At 36.8% G+C, this 19167-nt stretch overlaps 1 protein-coding gene across 1 annotated transcript; it reads right to left on the bottom strand.

The window, feature by feature from the left end:
• Nucleotides 1–17664: 17664 nt before the first annotated feature.
• On the bottom strand, nucleotides 17665–18864 carry LOC124295448. Its single transcript, XM_046745473.1, has 2 exons — nucleotides 18139–18864; nucleotides 17665–18027 (listed from the first exon to the last, which is right to left on the bottom strand). Exons 1-2 carry the CDS (start codon nucleotides 18862–18864, stop codon nucleotides 17665–17667), a joined length of 1089 nt encoding a protein of 362 aa, XP_046601429.1.
• Nucleotides 18865–19167: the final 303 nt, after the last annotated feature.

Here is a 19167-nt window from a genome sequence, read left to right on the forward strand (position 1 = left end):
GATTAGGAAGCGAGATGAAGGAGGCAAGGTACTGGGAAGAAGAGGAAAAGAGAAGGTGTCGGGTGTGCGGGGGGGGGGGGGGGAGGAGGAAACATGGGAGCACGTATGGGAAAGGTGCGTGGGCTGTGATAGAAGGGGGGAAAGCTGGCAGGAGGTGGTGAGGGAGATGTTAGGTGAGGAGGGGGTGGGAGAAGTCTGGATGAGAGAACTGGAAAGGATCAGGGATGTACAAGAGAATGAAAGAGTGAGAGATGAATGGGAAATGGAAGTCGATTAGGATAAGGACGAATAAGGAATAGAATAAGATATTTATTCATGAAAAAATTCTAAACGAAAAGCTATTCTGTCATACCCTAGCCGGTGCTGCTGCTGCCGCTCTCGCGGCGCACGCCGCGTTCCTATTTTTTCGTTCTTCGCCACGATCACGTGCGTCAATCAGGTAGTGGCCCACGAGGCGCAGAATATCTCTTTCACTCTGCCCGCCGTATTTTTCCAATGTTGCACCTACAAAAAGTGGATGATGATAATTAGAAAACAATTATAAACATGTGTGTCGAAAAAATGTTCCGACAAAAATAAATTTTCCATATTCGCCGTAATAATAACTGTTGAATAAACTTATGAAGTGTTGACAAGATAAGTTCAAAGATTTGACGAGCACGTGGTTACCCAACAAGTGGTTTTATTCAACATAGCTGATTTGCCATCTACGGTGATTTATAGGTAAGTTATCTCAATTACAAGTATTATTTGAAGATGGTTGATTTTTGAATTAACTAATTTTGAGGAAGGAACCTCGACCTAACATAATCTGAGCAGAGTAGTCAAGTACCTTCTGTGAAATGTCGGTTGCGGGAGGGATACGCAGTGAATAGTGTTAAACATGAATCTAGAATTCATTACGGTCCCTATAGGCTTGGAAATTCATGATGCTTTCTTATTTACAGATAGGCAAATGTTCGTTACGCTAACTGATGTGCTCGATTAATGTTGTAAAGGAAGTTTCAGTGAGGGTGCCCTTGTTATATTTAATTATATTCATTAAATAAAACTCACAGACCAACGCTTTGTAGGTGGTCAAGGCCGAGAAATTTTTTTTTGCCTCCCCTCTTTCCTTGCCCGCTGTACTCCAGGGTCAGGCCATTACTGAAGATCTTCTCCATTACGTCGCGTATGAAATCTTTGACTCCAGCGCCTCCACAAGTTTTCAGCAGGTAGTGAACCTTGATACAAAATTAATAATCATTATGCGGTATACCAAATATGTTACATGCTTAGCATGAAGGATTTGTTCACTTAGTTAACCATATAGCTTCGTGCATGAAACTGATCCAGAAGTATGATCGAAAAAATACGTTTAGTTAACTTCTGTTTCAATCATGTAGCACATTAGGATAAATGTCATGTATAACCTTGCACTCAGAAATTAATGTGAAGTGAAGTCAATTCTAAAAACACTTACTATCATAGTTCTGCTGCTGCGGTTAGCAATACAAAATTCTGTATACCATACGATTCTATAACCAAATTACTTCAATTTGTGAGATATAATGTATTATATTAAGAGATTACCCAATCTAGTAGATAATCACTGTAGCAAAAGTAGTTTTAACTTGTGTCGAATCACATCGAAAATGTTTTACATTGGTCATTTTGCGTAGGAATTCTAGCAATATGGTTTGCTCAATATAAGTGGTTAGAACTTTGTTCATTTTGCTAAGTTAAACTTTACTGTATTATTCCAGCTATAATTCGACCTCCAGTACTTGGACCGAGTTTCAAGGTTTCTTCTCCTATTTCAAAATTTTAGGAAATTCACAGAATATGTAAAAAATGGTTTCTTTTTACTATAAGAATAGATTTTTTGATATTTCCCAAGTGAAAGTAACTTATGATCAATTCTTATCGTAATTTGTATGATTATTGTTCAAATTTGAGATATACAACCCCATTACTCAATGTTGTTCATTATTCTTAAAATTTCAATATATTTAAATAATTTTCGATACTTCTTTACAGCCCAAAGTAAAATCTCGACTATAGATTGAATCTGTTCACACGTCAACACTGCTTTTCGGGGTTTGATGTATTCACAACAATACATGAGACTGAAGTTAGTAACGTTAACGCAACGAAACATGGGGGCAAATGGGGCAATCACTATTTTGCAAGCTTATATTGACTTTGCAGTGGTTAAGTTTTCAAAATATGAATACATTTTGTCTTATTATGATTTATTGCATTTCAGATATTTCTGCAATTCTAAAATAACGATTTTTTCGAAACGTAAATCGTTGCAATAACGTTACTAACTTCAGCCTCATAACAATACAGTATGTTATACTAACAATAAGATCTTGATATACTAAGATCTCTTCATATTGACAAAATGATACCGATGCCATTTGTCTTACATACTTCTCAAGTTTCAATTTTATCAAAAATTTTTATAATCATTGTATGCATTTTGTTCAAAATGAAAAAATACAGCCTCAACGAACGGAATCCATCGGCCGATATTCTCCTCTCAAAGTAAGCATTTTAAAATTTTTCTTCCAAAAAAAAAATAGCTTGCGACAAGATAAGATAAATTTGAGCACCCCTGTAACCATTGATAACTTACTAATAATTTGTAATTCTCTTTTTCTTCGAGTGCCGCCTCAAATTCCACGACATCGAAGTGGGTTTTTAAAGGGAAACAATTTCCAAAAGTTTCTCCGAACTTTTGCAAAGCCTCCGTCACCTCTGGTGACTTGGCGAATTTAATGCACTGACGCAGCTCGGTCACAGCATCAGTTATCTCCTTCATTGATGTCAACATTTCGTTCTGCTTGATATCGCGGCGTTCTAGCTCCATTACAAGGTCAGAGAATCGTTCTGAAAATATTTCATCATAATATATTGTATATAGTTTTGTTTTTTAATATGTTTAAACTTTTTCATAATTTATTAACATAATTCTGGATATTTATAGTAAGTTTTTATCATTCTTCAAACTGCCATTTTTTAAAAATTTATCCAATTTATTTATTTATTGTTATTCAATTCCCTTATTAACATTTCATTCATTCATCATTACTGTTTTATTTATTTATTTTCATTTAATTATTCGTTGTTATTTTATTTATTTTCCTTCATACTTATCTTGTTTATAATTAGCCTTCGATTATTTACTATTGTTGAGAATTTGAGAATTTTAATGTTAGGCAGAATCGCGTAGTTATTTGGTGATTTTCGGGATAAGTAATAGTTTTTGTAGGTAAACCCTTCAATACGGTACGTTTTCGTTTAAGTCCAGTTATAATGAAGCTATCAGTCAGTGGAGAATTGCGTGGCTTGCAATACAACGCATTGGTGATACATACGTTCCTAGAAGCAAAGATCTGTTGGTTTCGTTTTTTGTACATAGAGGAGACTTTGAGAATTTTATTGTTAGACATGCCCTAACTATACGTTTCACGATGCCGATAAATATTAGATGCATGATGTCCAACACGAATTGTGTGATGAGACCAAAGTCCTGGCCACGATCACGTGCGCCAATCAGGTAGTGGCCCACAAGTGCAGAATATCTTTTTCACTCTGCCTTCAAACTTCTGATTTTTAATACAATTATGGATGAACTGTGATTAACTCCTAGTCGAGTATTATTTGCAGTCAAGGTTAAGTGTTCCACTTAATTTTTGAATGGGAACTTCTAATACGCAAAGCAAATTATGTACGTTGAAAATCAGGAGCAACTGAGAAAGAGCTGCAATGGACAAATACGTGCAATACTGATAATACGACTGAAATCTTGTTCACATCACAAGACCTTTTCTGTCAGCGAAAGTATGCGTTTGTTGAGTGTGATTTTAAAAAGTACCTCATTGACTGCTCATGGTAATTATACATTTATCATATAATGAAACAATTTATTATTCATCGCAAGTAATCTTTTTTATTTTCTACAATACTTTTTTTGTACTTTTTTATAACCAGTTTTGTTATTGTTACTGTTAGGTCAAATAATTTTCGTCTCTTTTACAGGTTGTACAGGTGCTGTATGCAAATCCATTGTCTATATAAAACCGATCATGCACCGAAATTGTGTATCCAAATTTTCACGTACAGATCCACGGATATCATGAATCAGCTAAACTGGTCTAGTGGTCTACTTTGTCTTCGAATCGTTCCTCGTGTCTACCCGATTATCAGATCTTGTCAAATGGTAATACGTTCACAAAAATTAACAGTCACAAAGTCAGAAAGTCATCTGCAAATTTGAGCAATCGATTTATTGGGTGATCTCACCAGCTTTTTAATCTGTCCCAAGTAATTTTCAAATGGAAAGGCACTAATGTCTTGTACAAGGCATAATAAATTGTCCACATTGACTGATCATCTGGTGCGTAAAGTAAATTAGGGCCATCTAGTGCTACAGAATGCCTAAGTATACAATTTTACTTTTAACGTTCACTGTGAATGATGTGATCTGTTTACTAAAAATTCGTTGCTATTGACGATCACTACTGTTCTCATTAATTATTAATTGTTCCAGAATAACCCACGACTCACCTAATATTTTACTGCACTCGTGGCACGGCGGTGCAGCCACTGTAGCGATCACAGGATCTGTCTGCACAGAGGTGTCAAATGTTGCAATCGATTTCTCCCTCAGTAACATCAAAGACTTCTTTGTATTCTTTTCACCTATATAACCATATTGTGGTATTGCCGAAGGTAAGATCATGAAAACAGCGCATTATTATCGAAGTTTTGAGTATTAGCTCAGCACAAGTATAACATCATTCCAAAATCTTTTGATTTTTTTCGTTTAGTATCTCATATTCTTGAGTTTTGCTAATGCCTTGAAATTTTTCAGTTTCAGAAATAGACATTCTCTCACTGGAATCTGATTGTACGGTCACAGGTTCCCTGGCCTTGAGCCGAGGCTCAGTACCCACATCGCTTGACTCATCAAAGACACTTTCCTCCTCGGCATCAGTAGCCAATTTCATGGCTTTCGTCAATGTTCCTAAGTAGGGTAATTACAATTAAAATCAATATTGTCAACGAAAATGTATATATTTAATAAATGAAGATAATTCAATGAATAAAGTATAGGAATTGTTAGATAATAAGTTTAATTGTTGAGTGTGACTGAACAATATCATATGATGATTTACCAGTTGACGTAAAGCATCGCACCACATTGTACTGCAGCCAATCTCTGCCTGGGACTAGCGGTTTTTTCAGACCCTCGTCGCTCCGTATAGCCTTTGGTGGCCACATACAAACTGTCTTACCGGCAGCTGTCTTTGACAGCCAAGCAGTAACAACTGCACTCACCGTGTTGTCGTCAAACAAGACGACAGAGTATTTTTTTTCAGTCATCTTGTTGAGCTGAAAAATTGAAAGTTTACTCGTACAGGGTGGCCACTAAATCTCCATTACAAAATTCCCTGACTTTTCCAGATTTTTCAGACAAAAATTTTATAATTCTCCCTACCTTTTCAGTGAAATTCATTAAAAAAAAAAATTGTATGGAAAATGAGTATATTTTCATTAATTCATTATAGCCAATTTATCCGAATTGGTCAGGGAAAATTATAAAATTCTTGTCTGAAAAACCTGGAAAAGTAAGGGAATTTCGTGATGGTGATTTAGTGGCCACCCTGGTATAGTACTGGACTAAATTGGTTCAGAATAATGTAACATTTTTACGGCAACTAATTTTGTACCCTTCGTGAAAACTACAGTTTTTGCTCTGATGTCTGCGATATTTACTAATGTATGTTTTCGTTCCAATCCAGTTATAACGAAGCTACCAGTCAGTGTGGAATTGCGTGGCTTGCGAAACAACGCATTGGTGATACATACGTTCCCAGAAACAAAGATCTGGTTTGGTTTTTTGTACATAGAGGAGACTTTAAGAATTTTATTGTTAGACAGAATCACGTAGTTATTTGGTGATTTTCGGGATAAGTAATAGTTTTTGTAGGTAATCCCTTCGATATGAACCCTGTCCGGTGCGTCATCTCTCTGTCTAGTTTGTCTTTCAGCTGTTTTTCGCGTGTACTCGATTGTCAGGTCTTCTCGAATAGTGATGCGTTTAGAAATATTGACGGTCGCTAATTCAGAAAGTCATCGACAAATTTGAGCAAGCGGTTTATTCGGTGATCTGACCAGCATTTTAATCCGACCCAAATATTTTCAAAAGGAAAGGCACTAACGTCCTGTGATGAGCATGATAAGTTTTCTACATCATCTGGTAGGTGAAGCAAATTGTGTACATTGGAAACTAGGAAATGTTCGCCATATAACTCTGGAATTTGCTGTACGAATTCCCGAAGTAAATCTCGTGCTACTTGAATTTCATTTGGTAAAAGATCTCTATCGCAGAGAATACGCATTGCTGTGTGTAGTTTTAAAAAGTGTCTTGTGAGGGGTTTGCTGACTAGGCCTTTAATTACTGATGGGCAGCAGTACATTAGAAAAAATTTACATTCGGTTGTCTTCCAAAGATCGATGGTCTCAATTTTCGATGAAATTCTTTTGCAATATTTGTGTGACGGTCTTTGATTCTTTAGTTGATCTCTTGAATCACGTCTTTATGAAGTTTTACGTTAGATCTAGACCCTGTCACCCATGCCTTAACTATACGTTTGACGATACCGATAAATATTAGATGCATGATGTCCAATACGAATTGTGTGACGAGACCAAAGTTTTGAATTGACTTCAACGGAGTCGAATGCTTATGATGTTCCGTGTGAGTTTGCCGAATAAAGCATTCATCGGTACGTTTTTCTGCATCCATTTCCGGAAAGATGAAAGTTTTTTTTCCCCCCTCAGTTTTTTACCGTGCTGGACGCATCTCTCGCAGGAAAAACAACCGTTATGCCCAGGAATGCCCTTTAAGAACGAACGCGCTGGCATGTCGCAAGAAAAGCATTTCACTTTTACGGAAAATTTAAATTCATCTATTCGAAGACCATCATTCTGTAATTCGTTCACTTCTTTCACAAAATCATTCAAGTATTTATCCAAATCTAACGGTTTCGTGTTACCCTTGTATAGAGCTACTGCAAACGGAGGGAAGTTAATGCCAGAATGAAAAATTTTGCAGAGGATAGGCCAAAGTTGTACTTTCGAAATACAGTACAAAGGTATTCCGTCGACGTTAAAAATAAGTTCTATGACTTTTCGATTTTGGATTTTATATATTTCTGATACGTGAGTGTTTTGCAATAGAGCCACCAAGTGTTGCCGAATGCCCAAGTACACAAATTCGCTTCCATCGTTTAATCCAAATGATGTGATCTGTTCAGTATTATTTGTACGTAACAAGGTTCGCGGATCAGATGGTAATTCCGAATGTAATGGTTTCAGTACAGTCAAAATTGCTTTTATTGCTTGGTGACTAATATTATGTTCCAAAAATGCTGTCGCTAATTGTTTTGTCCAAGATTCCGAATCTGGCTTATACACGGTTTGCTCAGCGTCAGCTACCGAATCTACTTCGGGAATGTCTGGTTCCGGAAGTCTGTCGTGATCGGTTAAGTCAGGGTCTGAAATTCTGTCTAGATCAGATGATCTTTGTCCGGGAAGACTGTCGTCATTTGTCAGGTGCGGATGTAAAAGTTTGTCTTCAAGAAAACTGTTTAGTTTTGGCATTTCTATCGGCCGCGGCAGGCGAAATCCCTGATTGTTACAAGTAGGTTGTAAATTATTAGGCTTTTTTAAAGGTTCGGCAGTTTTCTTACTTAGGGCTGCCTTTAATCGTCGATAGCGTTTACAAAGTTCTGACCTCGGTGTCATGATGTTAAGCCTGCAAAGATGAAATTAAGATTTCTGAAAACTGTAATGAGGTCAAAGAACTCCTAAATTTTTATAGATTTTTTCCTCCAATATTAAATTTTTTATGATTATTCAAATCTACCGGAGAATTTGCATTTTTTCAAACTCGATAAGATAGGCCGATTTTTCTCTATTTTTTTTAAAGCACTCCAAACATTTTGATCAAACAAACGAACAAACAAAATTTGGAATGAGAAATAAGATTTTTGAGAATTTTCTTAGAAGTTATCCGGCGTAGACTATTATTGACGCGATCTGTACATTCGTGAAGTTGTCTCCAGCTAGTAGAAGAGGCCGGGATGGGTGGGGGGATTTACGCGCCAGACGACGCGCCAAGAGACGCGGTAAACGACGCGCCAAACGACGCGCCAAAAGACGCGCGTCTTGAATTGCCGATTTTGATCGTATTTAACGTGAATATTAAGGACCAATTCAAAAATATGATATCAGTCAAGAGAATGGAAATTAATTCTAATTTTTATTGTTCAGATTTCGGTCAAGTCGCTGATCCCGAAGAAAATTAATTTCATCGAACAGCATATATTACCGTTATATCTGTTAGATTTAGACGCTAGCCACATAAAAGTAGGTGTATAAAATCCCCACAACTTCGGCCCCCCCGATTTATAATTGTATATCCCCGTAAATGAGGTAATTCCAAGACTTCTATTTTCTACAGATTCTAGGGTTCCCGGTTCATGTAGATATTCCGGTATGTGTAGGGCTTTGGTTGAATTGCGATCAAATTTGTTAAGTTATTAATGTCACCTGGCGTTTTTTTTTATTAATAATGGGATTAGAATAAGTACGAGCGTCGCTGATCGTAACACAATCATTCACCCTGACTCAACCATTTCACAATGAAACTGTATGGAAGAATGTTTAATAACGTGAAATTGTACTTACCAAATATCACCCGTCTGGCACAACAATAAAACTGAATTTAATTTCGATTGAATGATTAGAAAAAAATTTATGAATGCAAAATTAAAATTCGTGAATTTAATTAATTTATCAGTTTAGGTCGAAATAAAATCACACTTGACAATTTTATAATTTAGAGCGCCGTAAAAAAATGAAAATCGAAATTGCTTGAATGAGTAAGTATAAAAATATTGTAGCGATAAAAGACTTTTATTCAACGCATGCCCGATTCTAGCGCTTTCTCATACTGCAATGTAAACCCCTAAATGGCTGTTTATCGACCGGCGCCTAATAATATTGAAAAATCAAAATAGATTTCGTCGTTTTCCACCGAGGTCCTATAATAGCGCTATCATAGGGGCAGTAGGAACAGCTTTAAATTTACGTGCGTCCAATAATGGAGACTGGTCGGTTATCTGCGCTCTGCAATTACCATACAAGCAAGTTCAATTTCCTGTGATTTTTACCAATAATGTTTGTAGAACGGTTAGTATAATAAATGCTAGGATTCACAATAGCTTATAACCTGGATCATATTGAGTGGTCAAACGATTAAACTAATCAGTGTTATTATTGAGGTGCACTATTTGATTTAAAAAATTTCTACAACGAGTGTAAAAGGTTCTCAAGAATTGATCTCATTTATTACACCACCTGATTACGTCAAGCTGCCGAAGAAGCACGAAATGATTTATTTCCAGATTCCAAGAGGTTATATGAAAAAGCCTATGAAGCATTTAATAATTGGATAGCTGATCACATAACAAAATCTGCATCAGAATCAGTGATGCTTGCCTATTTTAAAGAATTGTCAAATAAATATGCACCTTCTAGTATGTGGGCGAAATATTCGATGATAAAAACAATGATTAATTTAAAAGAAAAAATTGACATTGGAAAGTATATTTCTGTTACTGCTCTACTGAAAAGAAAAGCTGAACGTTTTGTTACTAAAAAATCTAACATTTTGACTCCAGAACAAATAAATAAATTTTTAACTACAGCTCCTGATAACAGTTTTCTGGAGGTTAAGGTAAAACTAAACAATTTTTTATTCTTTTGAATATATAACCGTTGACCGTTTTCATAATTAAAATTAAAATTATCTTAAATATCTACAGGTTGCATTAACCATCGGAATAAGTGGCGCTTGTCGAAAACTTGAATTAACAAAACTGAAATTGGATGACGTAAAAACAGAAGGAAGTCTTTATGTTATCAGAATTTACCAACCAAAAACAAAACGGTCAAAGTTTTTTACTGTCGGCAGGGAATTCACTAAATTAGTCCGTAATTACATTAATTTGCGCCCAAAAAATTGCACCAGTGATCGATTTTTTTTAGCTATACGAGGTGGAAAATGTATCAACCAAGTTATTGGTGAAAATACATTGGCTCAATATCTTAAAAAAATTGCCACGTATTTACAATTAGAAAACCCTGAGACTTACACGGGACATTCATTTCGACGTCGTTCAGCAACTTTAGTCGCTGATTCAGGAGCAAATATAACAACATTGAAACATTTAGGTAACTGGGAATCTGCTAAAATTGCTGAAGGCTATGTTGAAGAGTCAGTCAAAAATAAAGTCAAAATTGGTAAAATGATTGAATCAGTTATTAATTTGCCAACCACGTCTACTTCTGAAGAGACCAATTATGATCAAGAAATGAGCCAAGTAGTGAAACGTCAAAAAACTGAGAATGTCATTAATATTGGATCAATCTCTTCGTCAACTGCTGTCACATCGTCACATAATGCGCTGATATTTAAATTTGAAAATTATACTGTTACAATTAACAATTGTACTTGTAGACAAAATTGATGATTTACAACAAATTTATTCTTTTCTTTTTTAATTAAAATAATATGATATTTAATAGTAATTGAAGTAACCTGTTAATTATTAAACTTACTCTATTAATTCCTAAAGAAATCTACACGTTTGCGCCGTGACGCCAAACCGCCACGGACTTCACTTTGCAGATTATAAGAAATCGCTAAAATCGGGCATTTATTGAATAAAACATAGTTCACAGTAGCGCACTTAGGTAGTCATTATCCGGTCAGGACAATTGTTTTAGCACGAATCGTAGGGATACATGCTAAAAATATTGCCCTGGCCACATAATGACTACCTTAGTACCCTAACTGTGAAATATACTATTTCAATGTATGTGCTGCAGCAGCTGGAGACAGAATAACGAAATTGCGGGAGTATCGCTTCTCTCGCTGTGTGTTTGCGTCCCTGACAAGCAGAAAGTCTTATCGATGATCTGATTGGCGTGCATTATACGGTTGTTAAGTTAATCCGCGATTGTTTTTTAACGGTTTCGGACGAGAGAAGAAAAGCGCTGTTATGTGCCAGCCGGTATCCACGGCGGCACCCTCTCTGCGCCCTACCTGACCAGCGTGCAGTTACCATAAGAGAGCCTTACGTGCTCTTACCGATAGTCGTAGATTAGTACCAACACACATAGTTACCATCATAATGTCCAAATTCTTATATCGATAGTTCTAATATGCTAGATTAACCGTTATTTCATCAGTCAAATTCATAACATACATGGTATATATATTTTTTTCCATTTAACCGTTATACCTTTCAACATTAGCTTTCACATAAAACCTTTGATTTACGATCTCAACCGTAATAACCCAAAGTAATAAACACCTGCAGTAGTTAAGATAATCGAGTAGACTAAACACCGGAAACGTGGGAAGAGAAATCACGGATAGTTCACAGAGAAAGAAACCCTTATTTTCAGAATTCAGGATAGCGCCTTGATTTTAATGATGATAAGACCAATTAGCGCTTCGCCGGTTGCTTCTCTAAACCAACCACCTCGCGCTAATCCACCACCGAGATCTCATGCACGAACCAGAAACCTTACTCCCAATTATTTCATCATCTTCAACCAATCATCCGAGACCCGCGAGAAACCGCGACTCCTTTTGAACTCCTCCTACTTTCCCTTCAATTCAACCTTTCCAGTAAACAGAATGAAAGAGAAGAACTTCAGACATCATAGAGTACAGATCAGAACTCTGTCGAAATCTTAGAATCAAGTCACATTATAATTCATTCAGAACCTCCGAGATTTATTAACAGTTGTCACTGCGATAGTGATTAACACCAATCTGTACCACAATTGTAAACCTACCATCGAGAACTAGAAGGAGACCGTTAATAAATGTGTAATTAACCCAAGCGTTGTCATAAATAATTATTTCAATCACGTATAGTGATGTTTGGCACGAGCCTTACCTAACAAACTCTCAGAATTGTAGGCGAGTTGAACGAGAAGATCTGAGGAGCTGATCAGCGGATTCCCGAGATTTACATATACCAACTACGTAAGTCAGAAGAACAATTTAAATCACGCGGCGAATCAGAATCGACTCGAAACGTTCCTCTCGGAACGTAACAGCGCATCGGTTGCGCGTCATCAGCTCCCTGCAGGGGCGTAGGTATTCCGCGGGCCGCGCCCAAAAACGAAGTTTTTACCCGAATATCGAATGCAATTCTATAAAATTATATCTCGATTCCGGCCAGTAAAATGAAATTAAATCATACATACGGGGTGATTCAGGACCCATTGAAACAAATTGAGGCATCAAATTACTCAGTAAATTCTAACATGGAAACTCTTTTGCGAAAAATTTCGTAGGGTCCCCACTCTGTACAGAGGTGAAACTAACCCACGTATTAGGTAGGTGCCAAGCACGGGCCCCGTACAAAATTGCAAATATACTTCTTATTTTCACCAAAACAGTATGATTATCAACTGTAAATGTAACGAGAATAATATTGTGCTCAGTAACTCAATTTCAACAGTCAAAAAAGTTATGACAGAAAAATTGTCACGTCGTACGTTACTGAGAGTGCGACTGTGGCAGCGCCGTCATCTTCTCTGTCCGTCTAAACGGCTGATGAGCTGACCAGCTTTGTTTACATTGCGAAAGTTACAGTAGTTTAGTGAAGTGTTGTTTCTATGAATCAAAATCTACAACATGATCAGACATAATGTGAGGAATAATCACGGAAAAAGCAAAGGGGCGCTCACTGCACAAAAAGTGAAGGAACAGAGGGACAAAATACGTGCACAGCTCTCAGCAAAGTTTGTCAGAAAAAAGAGGTTAGTTCTCGACTTTTGACAATCTCGTGTAACAAAAGTATTTTTAAATATATATGAAAATCACATCTTGTTGTGGAAAAAAATTATAATTTAGTAGTAGTTATAGTTTGTAGATCAAAGCAAGATTAAAATTAAAATAGTAATTTTGATTTATTAGAAAGAAGACATTCAACATAACCTAGAAGCCTGAAGAGCTGTTGAACTCTTGACATTGGAACAAGAATTATGGTGCGGTGATTGCGATACAGCATCATCGTTAAGAAACATGACTTGAGAAAACAGAAACGAACTTTCAAGTACATTAAAAGTTACTTGCACATTGTGTCGACGTACCAGTGTTGTGAAAACATGCAAAACCGAAGGTGACAAGAAGATGTTTGCAAGCAACTGCAAAACAGCAATTGCCAAATGAAATTGTTTCCATTATAAAAATAACTAGAATTTGGTATAAAAATGAAAAGAGGTAGCAAGTGACATATTCCCTTTTTACAGGACTTATCGCTGGAGAGTTGCACTTGAATACGATTTTATCATCACTCAATATTCCAACAATATCTTCAAAAACCGTGAAACGGTATGAGTGACATGTCGGTGTTGCAATAGAGGAAGTAGCTACTGAGAGCTACAAAACAGCGCTTCGGATGGAACTAGATTTAACCGATACTGTTTCATCGGTACATTGGCTTTCAGTATATTCTGTATTGCCATATGTCAGATTTTTTTATGATTTAACAGAAAACTATATTTCTAACTGTTAATTGTTAGTAGACCATTATTCAAAATTAGGTGTGAGATAACTTTTCATCATGCGTAATTTGAGACAATTAATTTATCTATATAATATATAATGTAATCATGTAATGAATATGATGAAAAAATTAAATTTACACGACCATGTGGCAGTAAATTTATTTGAAAATGTGTGTATGCGTGTATGTGTGGTCATGTAATTGCAGACCTATGAGCTTAGACAACGCAGATGAAGATGACACAATTCTCCTGCATAACGATGCTTCTACAGAGAAACCTACTTTGGAACCTTCCAACTCTGTAAGTAGTCCGAAGGTGTCGTTCGATGCTGTTTGGCAATGGCGAAGGATAGGGCATTCGTACAACAGCTTGTCTTGCTGGTAAGATTAGACTTTACAATAATTAGATACCATTCAGGTATAGTACTATCATACACTAATACACCAATAATAATCTCGATGCTCTTGATAAATTTTCTAAGTTAAATAATAAAAATTCATTACCAATTAATATTAGAAATCTAATGCCAATTTCAATAACTTACAAGTATTGAATGCCTTGAGATGAAACCTTGTATTATTGTATGTACTGAAACAAGAATACTCGATCACTTTTCATTTTTTGAACTAGAGAGGTATAAAATTTATTACAAACACAGTAACATAAATATTACTGATGGTGTTGTGATATATATTAAGGTGCCGCTGACCTGGATCTAAAAGTTGTAATCGATCGAAGCGCCCTCTGCGTAAGTTTCCTCGGTTCCAAACCATTCAAAGGTGGTACTCTCCACCGGGGAGTAGCGCAACACAATATTAGACAAAACGCGGTCGGTAAAAGGCCTGAATCTGAGTCGGTAACCATACCAACAGGATTGACTCGAATTTTGCATGCAAATGATGACATCATGCGTGTAGCGACTGCATCACCACCGAACTGATTATTTTGATAATTTTACGGTGAATATAGCAAATTCAATTTATTGTTCCGTGAAACACTCTTGAATATGGGACATTCTTTGACGAATCGGACAGATTTAGATAAAAATCGACCGACACAATTTTGATGTAGCTTTAAATTGTTTCACGGGTTCTACATAAAAAAAAATAGGGATACGTATTCGAGGATTTTTTCATTTTACATATTTCGTAACATAGAGGGAATCGAAAATTTGATAATTTGGTGTTTTCTGGCACGGAGAACTCATTTTCAAAAATTCATAACGCCGGTTCAGTTTGAGCTGAAAAGTTCGTTTTTTCAACCCAAAGCTAATAAAATGAATTTTAATGCAACTATTGTTTCATTTACGATTATTCCGAAATTTATATTGTTATAAATAATTAATATGTTTAAATCGATTTTTAGCGATTGCCTTCACCTCGTAGCGAGTTCTCAGCACGACCATCGTATTCTACGTCAAATTATCTTCATCAATAACGCATTTTTATTTGATGGAGAAATTATTATTACTGTAGGAAAAAATTAATTTATCCAGCGTGGCACGTCACATCGGTGCGCGGGTTCTATTGCACGCCTCATTATCTTGCCTCGTATCGTTTTCTTCTGTAATATAAATGATTACTGTATATTCTCAATTGAATAATAATATTCAATAGCAAGTAAGACTTTATAAAAAATGCAACAAAAAAATAATCAAATACAAAATATTATTGTGTCAAATAAAAAATCAATTTATTAAGATTTCAATACATTATTTTTAGTTAATAAGTACCTCGTCCGGCAGTACATCGTACAATATTTACATTTATTCTTGAAAATTTGTGTGATTCCAACCTCTCTTGAAGAATTGGAAACAAAGCAATTCTCATTGTGTCAACAAAAAAGCGGTTGTACAAATTTTTAAACGAAAAATATTATACATATTAAAAGTGAATGTAAATATTTTGAGACGTAATGCAGAACGAGGTGTTTATTAAATAATAATAATGTATTAAAATCTTGGTAAATTAATTTTTTATTTGCCACAAAAATATTTTTCATTTCATAATTTTTTTGTTAAATTTTTTATAAAGTCTTATATGCTAATAAATAATATTATTCAATTAAAAATATAGAGTAACCATTTATGTTACAGAGGTAAACGATACGAGGCAAGATGATGAGGCGTGCAATGGAACTCGCGCGCCGATGTGACGTGCCGCGCTAGATAAATTAATTCTTTTCCTCCAGTAATAATAATTTCTCCATCAATTCAAAATACGTTATGGATGAAAAATTTGACGTAGAATACGATGGTTGTGCTAAGAACTTGCTACGAGGTTGGGGCAATTGTTAAAGATCGATTAAAACATATTAATTGTTTATAACATTATAAATTTCGGAATAATCGTTAATGAAGGAATTGTTGTGATGAAATTCATTTTATTAGCTTTGAGATGAAAAAAACGAACTTTCCAGCTCAAATAGAACCGGCGTTATGAATTTTTGAAAGTGAGTCTTCCAAGCCAAAAAACACCAAATTATCAAATTTTCGATCCCCTCTATTTTACGAAATATGTGAAATAAAAAATCCTCAAATACGTATCCCTATTTTTTCGGTATAGAACCCGTCAAAAAAAATTTCAGCTGAATCAAAAATGTGTCGGTCACAAAGGTGTTCGGTTGTAAAAGAATGTCCCATATACATTAAAACATATCGCGCAATATTAGTTTTACACAGCACGAAGTATTTTCAAAATGATTTCATAAATATCACCATTCACCATTTGTAGATATTTGGAAATATGTTCGAAAAATACGATTGAAACAAAACGGGTACGAATCGTTGTGGTCTCGTTTTATGAAGTTACGCCATCGGTCGCCTCCCCCCCCCGCCCCAACTCCGCTTCTCCTTGTCGCAAACTTGAATGGTTATGTTTATTTTCCGTCCGTGCATTATATTGTATTCGATTATTCGCTCAGTCTATGGATAGTGACTGTGCGCGAGAAAAAAAAATCTTCGTGTCGTCAGACGACTGTGGTCGAACATTTTGTAGTTCGAAAATAAAGAGTATTTCTCATTCTTCTTCAGAGGTTTTCTATGAGGTACATACATGATTATCTCTGGTGAGTATTTATACGTACATATATACCGGGACAATCTCTTGAAACTATACATATAACGCGCATGCGCCAAATAATTTAATCTCATTGGTCGGTGAAATCGCGCCGCGGTGATGTTTTCTTCTGCTGAGCAAGCCGCCAACGTACACAAAATGAAACAAAAGCTGTAATTCTCTCGCGCGTAAGGCCGTGGATTGAGGTTATGCTGCTGTTTATTTTTACGTAGCGTGAATTGTCTAAGAAGAATAGTATCGTTCAGCAATACCGTGGTTGATTTCGGAAGATATTCAACCGACGCAATAAAAAATTTAACGGAAAAGCAAATATCAAATGATACAGAAATTGGGTGTTATTTATTGAAAGAAGAAATCTGAAATTCAACGTGAAATGTCATTAACATGTGGGAGTCTGGACAAACAGAGGTAGGTAAGTAAAAACAATGTTTATTGTGAACAGATTCTTTATTTACATAAAATTAAAAATAAACGAATGGTTGAGACCCAGTAGAAGGTATTTCCAGAGTAGATTCGTTACGGTGCAGTGCTCCAGAAGTCAGTAATTAGTGCCGATGAACATGAAATAAATAAAAGAAATGAGTAACAAGGAATAAAGAAATTATTCATCTTAAACACGAAGCTTAGGAGGACAAAGAGTAGCAATTAACAGAAAACGTACCCGACGCAACACTCACAAAAACCCTCGCCGACATCATTGATTAGTTGACAAAGTTTTTGCAGCTCCATTGTACAGCAATCAATATTCCGTTAACAAAGAGGGTTCACCAGATATCCAAAAATAAAAAGAGAAAAAAAACAACAGTTAATATTACAGTGTAAATCATGCTATTAATGAAAAATTAGGAAACAAAACAATAACTTACAAGACAATCGTCCGAAAACACTGGGAGACCAATCTCCACTCTTCTGATCACCCCTCGTCTGGCCATTAGTTGCCTTTCAAAAAGTGCTCGAAATGCCCTCCAGCAGCTGCAGCGCAGTAACCGAGCCGGTCGTAGAAGGCATTTGTCGTATTGGATATAATATCCGGTGACAGGTTCTGCAGGATGTCCAAGATCCTAGCTTGCAGTGCGGCAAGGTCTTCAATCCTACCTTGGGCATACAGAACATTTTTCAAATGGCCCCACAAGCCGTAGTCCAAGGGAGCGAGATCAGGTGAACGGGCTGGCCACTCGACCTCCGGGCTCCCCCTGCCAATCCAGCGTCCAGGGAATTGTTGGTCGAGGTAATCACGCACCGCACGTGTGAAGTGCGGTGGGGCTCCATCCTGCTGAAACCAAACAGGTTCGCCCTAAACACAGAAAATGATACGTTACTTGTAGTAAGCGTAAAATTATTCGTTTGAAGATCATACGCACTCTGCTAATAATAACGCCAGCTCTACGTGATAAAATACACTCACGATTTCTTCTTCAATCAGCCTAAGAGCCGGTACAATCCTCTCTCTCAGCAACCAGAGATACTTCTCGCCGTTGAGGTTTCCATCAATAAAAAATGGCCCAATCAGCCGATTGCCAATCGCGCCAAGCCAGACGTTGAGCTTCAACGGGTACTGCGTGCCCGCCTGAATGAACAGACGAGGGTTGTTTCGACACCAGGCTCTGGTGTTCTGCGTGTTCGGTTTCCCGACAAGTATCACCGTACTTTCATCTGAGAAGCAAATGCGACTCAACAAGCCCTCGTCTGCGTTCAGACGTTCCATCAACTCTTGGCTGAAGCGAAGACGACTATCGTTATCACCAGCCAAGAGTTCTTGATGGACTTGAAACTTGTACGATCTGTACTTAGCTTCACGCAATACTCTTCTGACCGACGCGTTAGATATTTCCAAGTCCTGGGCGATGCGGCTGATAGGCTTGAATGGATCCTCTTCGACGGTCAAGCAGATGTCCAGCTTAGTATCCCAGCTCAGCTGACGGTTTGGTTGAGAGATTTTCCTGGTTCTCTCGTCGACACTACCGGATTGTTCGAATTTTAGAACCAGATTCCTGATGGTCGCTAACGAAGGTGTTGGTCGATCCGGGTGTGTGACGGCGAAATGGGCCTGATTTTCCCGGTAAGACAGGCCCTGGTAATGAAATTTCACTAATTCCACCTTTTCCTGCACAGAAAACTTGTAATTAGGCATTTTTTTATCTAATGAACACGATGAAAAAATTCACAAAAAGATCGAGGTAGTTGCCAGACACGTGGTTGAAGTTGCGCGATCTTTTTGCAAAGTGGTCAATTTACGCGGGCGGGGTTGTTTATATTCGCGGGTGGGAAAGTTACGAAACTCTGGAGAAAGATGATTGTATTGGCTGATACCAGTCGCGATCGTTGCCCTCATCCAATCAAATTCTGGTATCACCAGAATCGTGGTTTTCGCGCCCTCCCAGTGTCGCCGGTATGCACAGAATTAGGATACGAACTATCTGGTTAAATACCACGT

This window comes from Neodiprion lecontei, chromosome 7, assembly GCF_021901455.1.
Source record: "Neodiprion lecontei isolate iyNeoLeco1 chromosome 7, iyNeoLeco1.1, whole genome shotgun sequence".
Classification (NCBI taxonomy): Eukaryota; Metazoa; Arthropoda; class Insecta; order Hymenoptera; family Diprionidae; genus Neodiprion; species Neodiprion lecontei.

Excerpts from the sequence above, each read along its gene's own strand:
- LOC124295448 (XM_046745473.1), bottom strand. The coding sequence starts at position 18,864 with ATGCCTAATTACAAGTTTTCTGTGCAGGAAAAGGTGGAATTAGTGAAA. Across the intron at positions 18,028-18,138 it reads GGCTGATTGAAGAAGAAATC|GGCGAACCTGTTTGGTTTCA; the intron begins GTGAGTGTATTT and ends TTCTGTGTTTAG.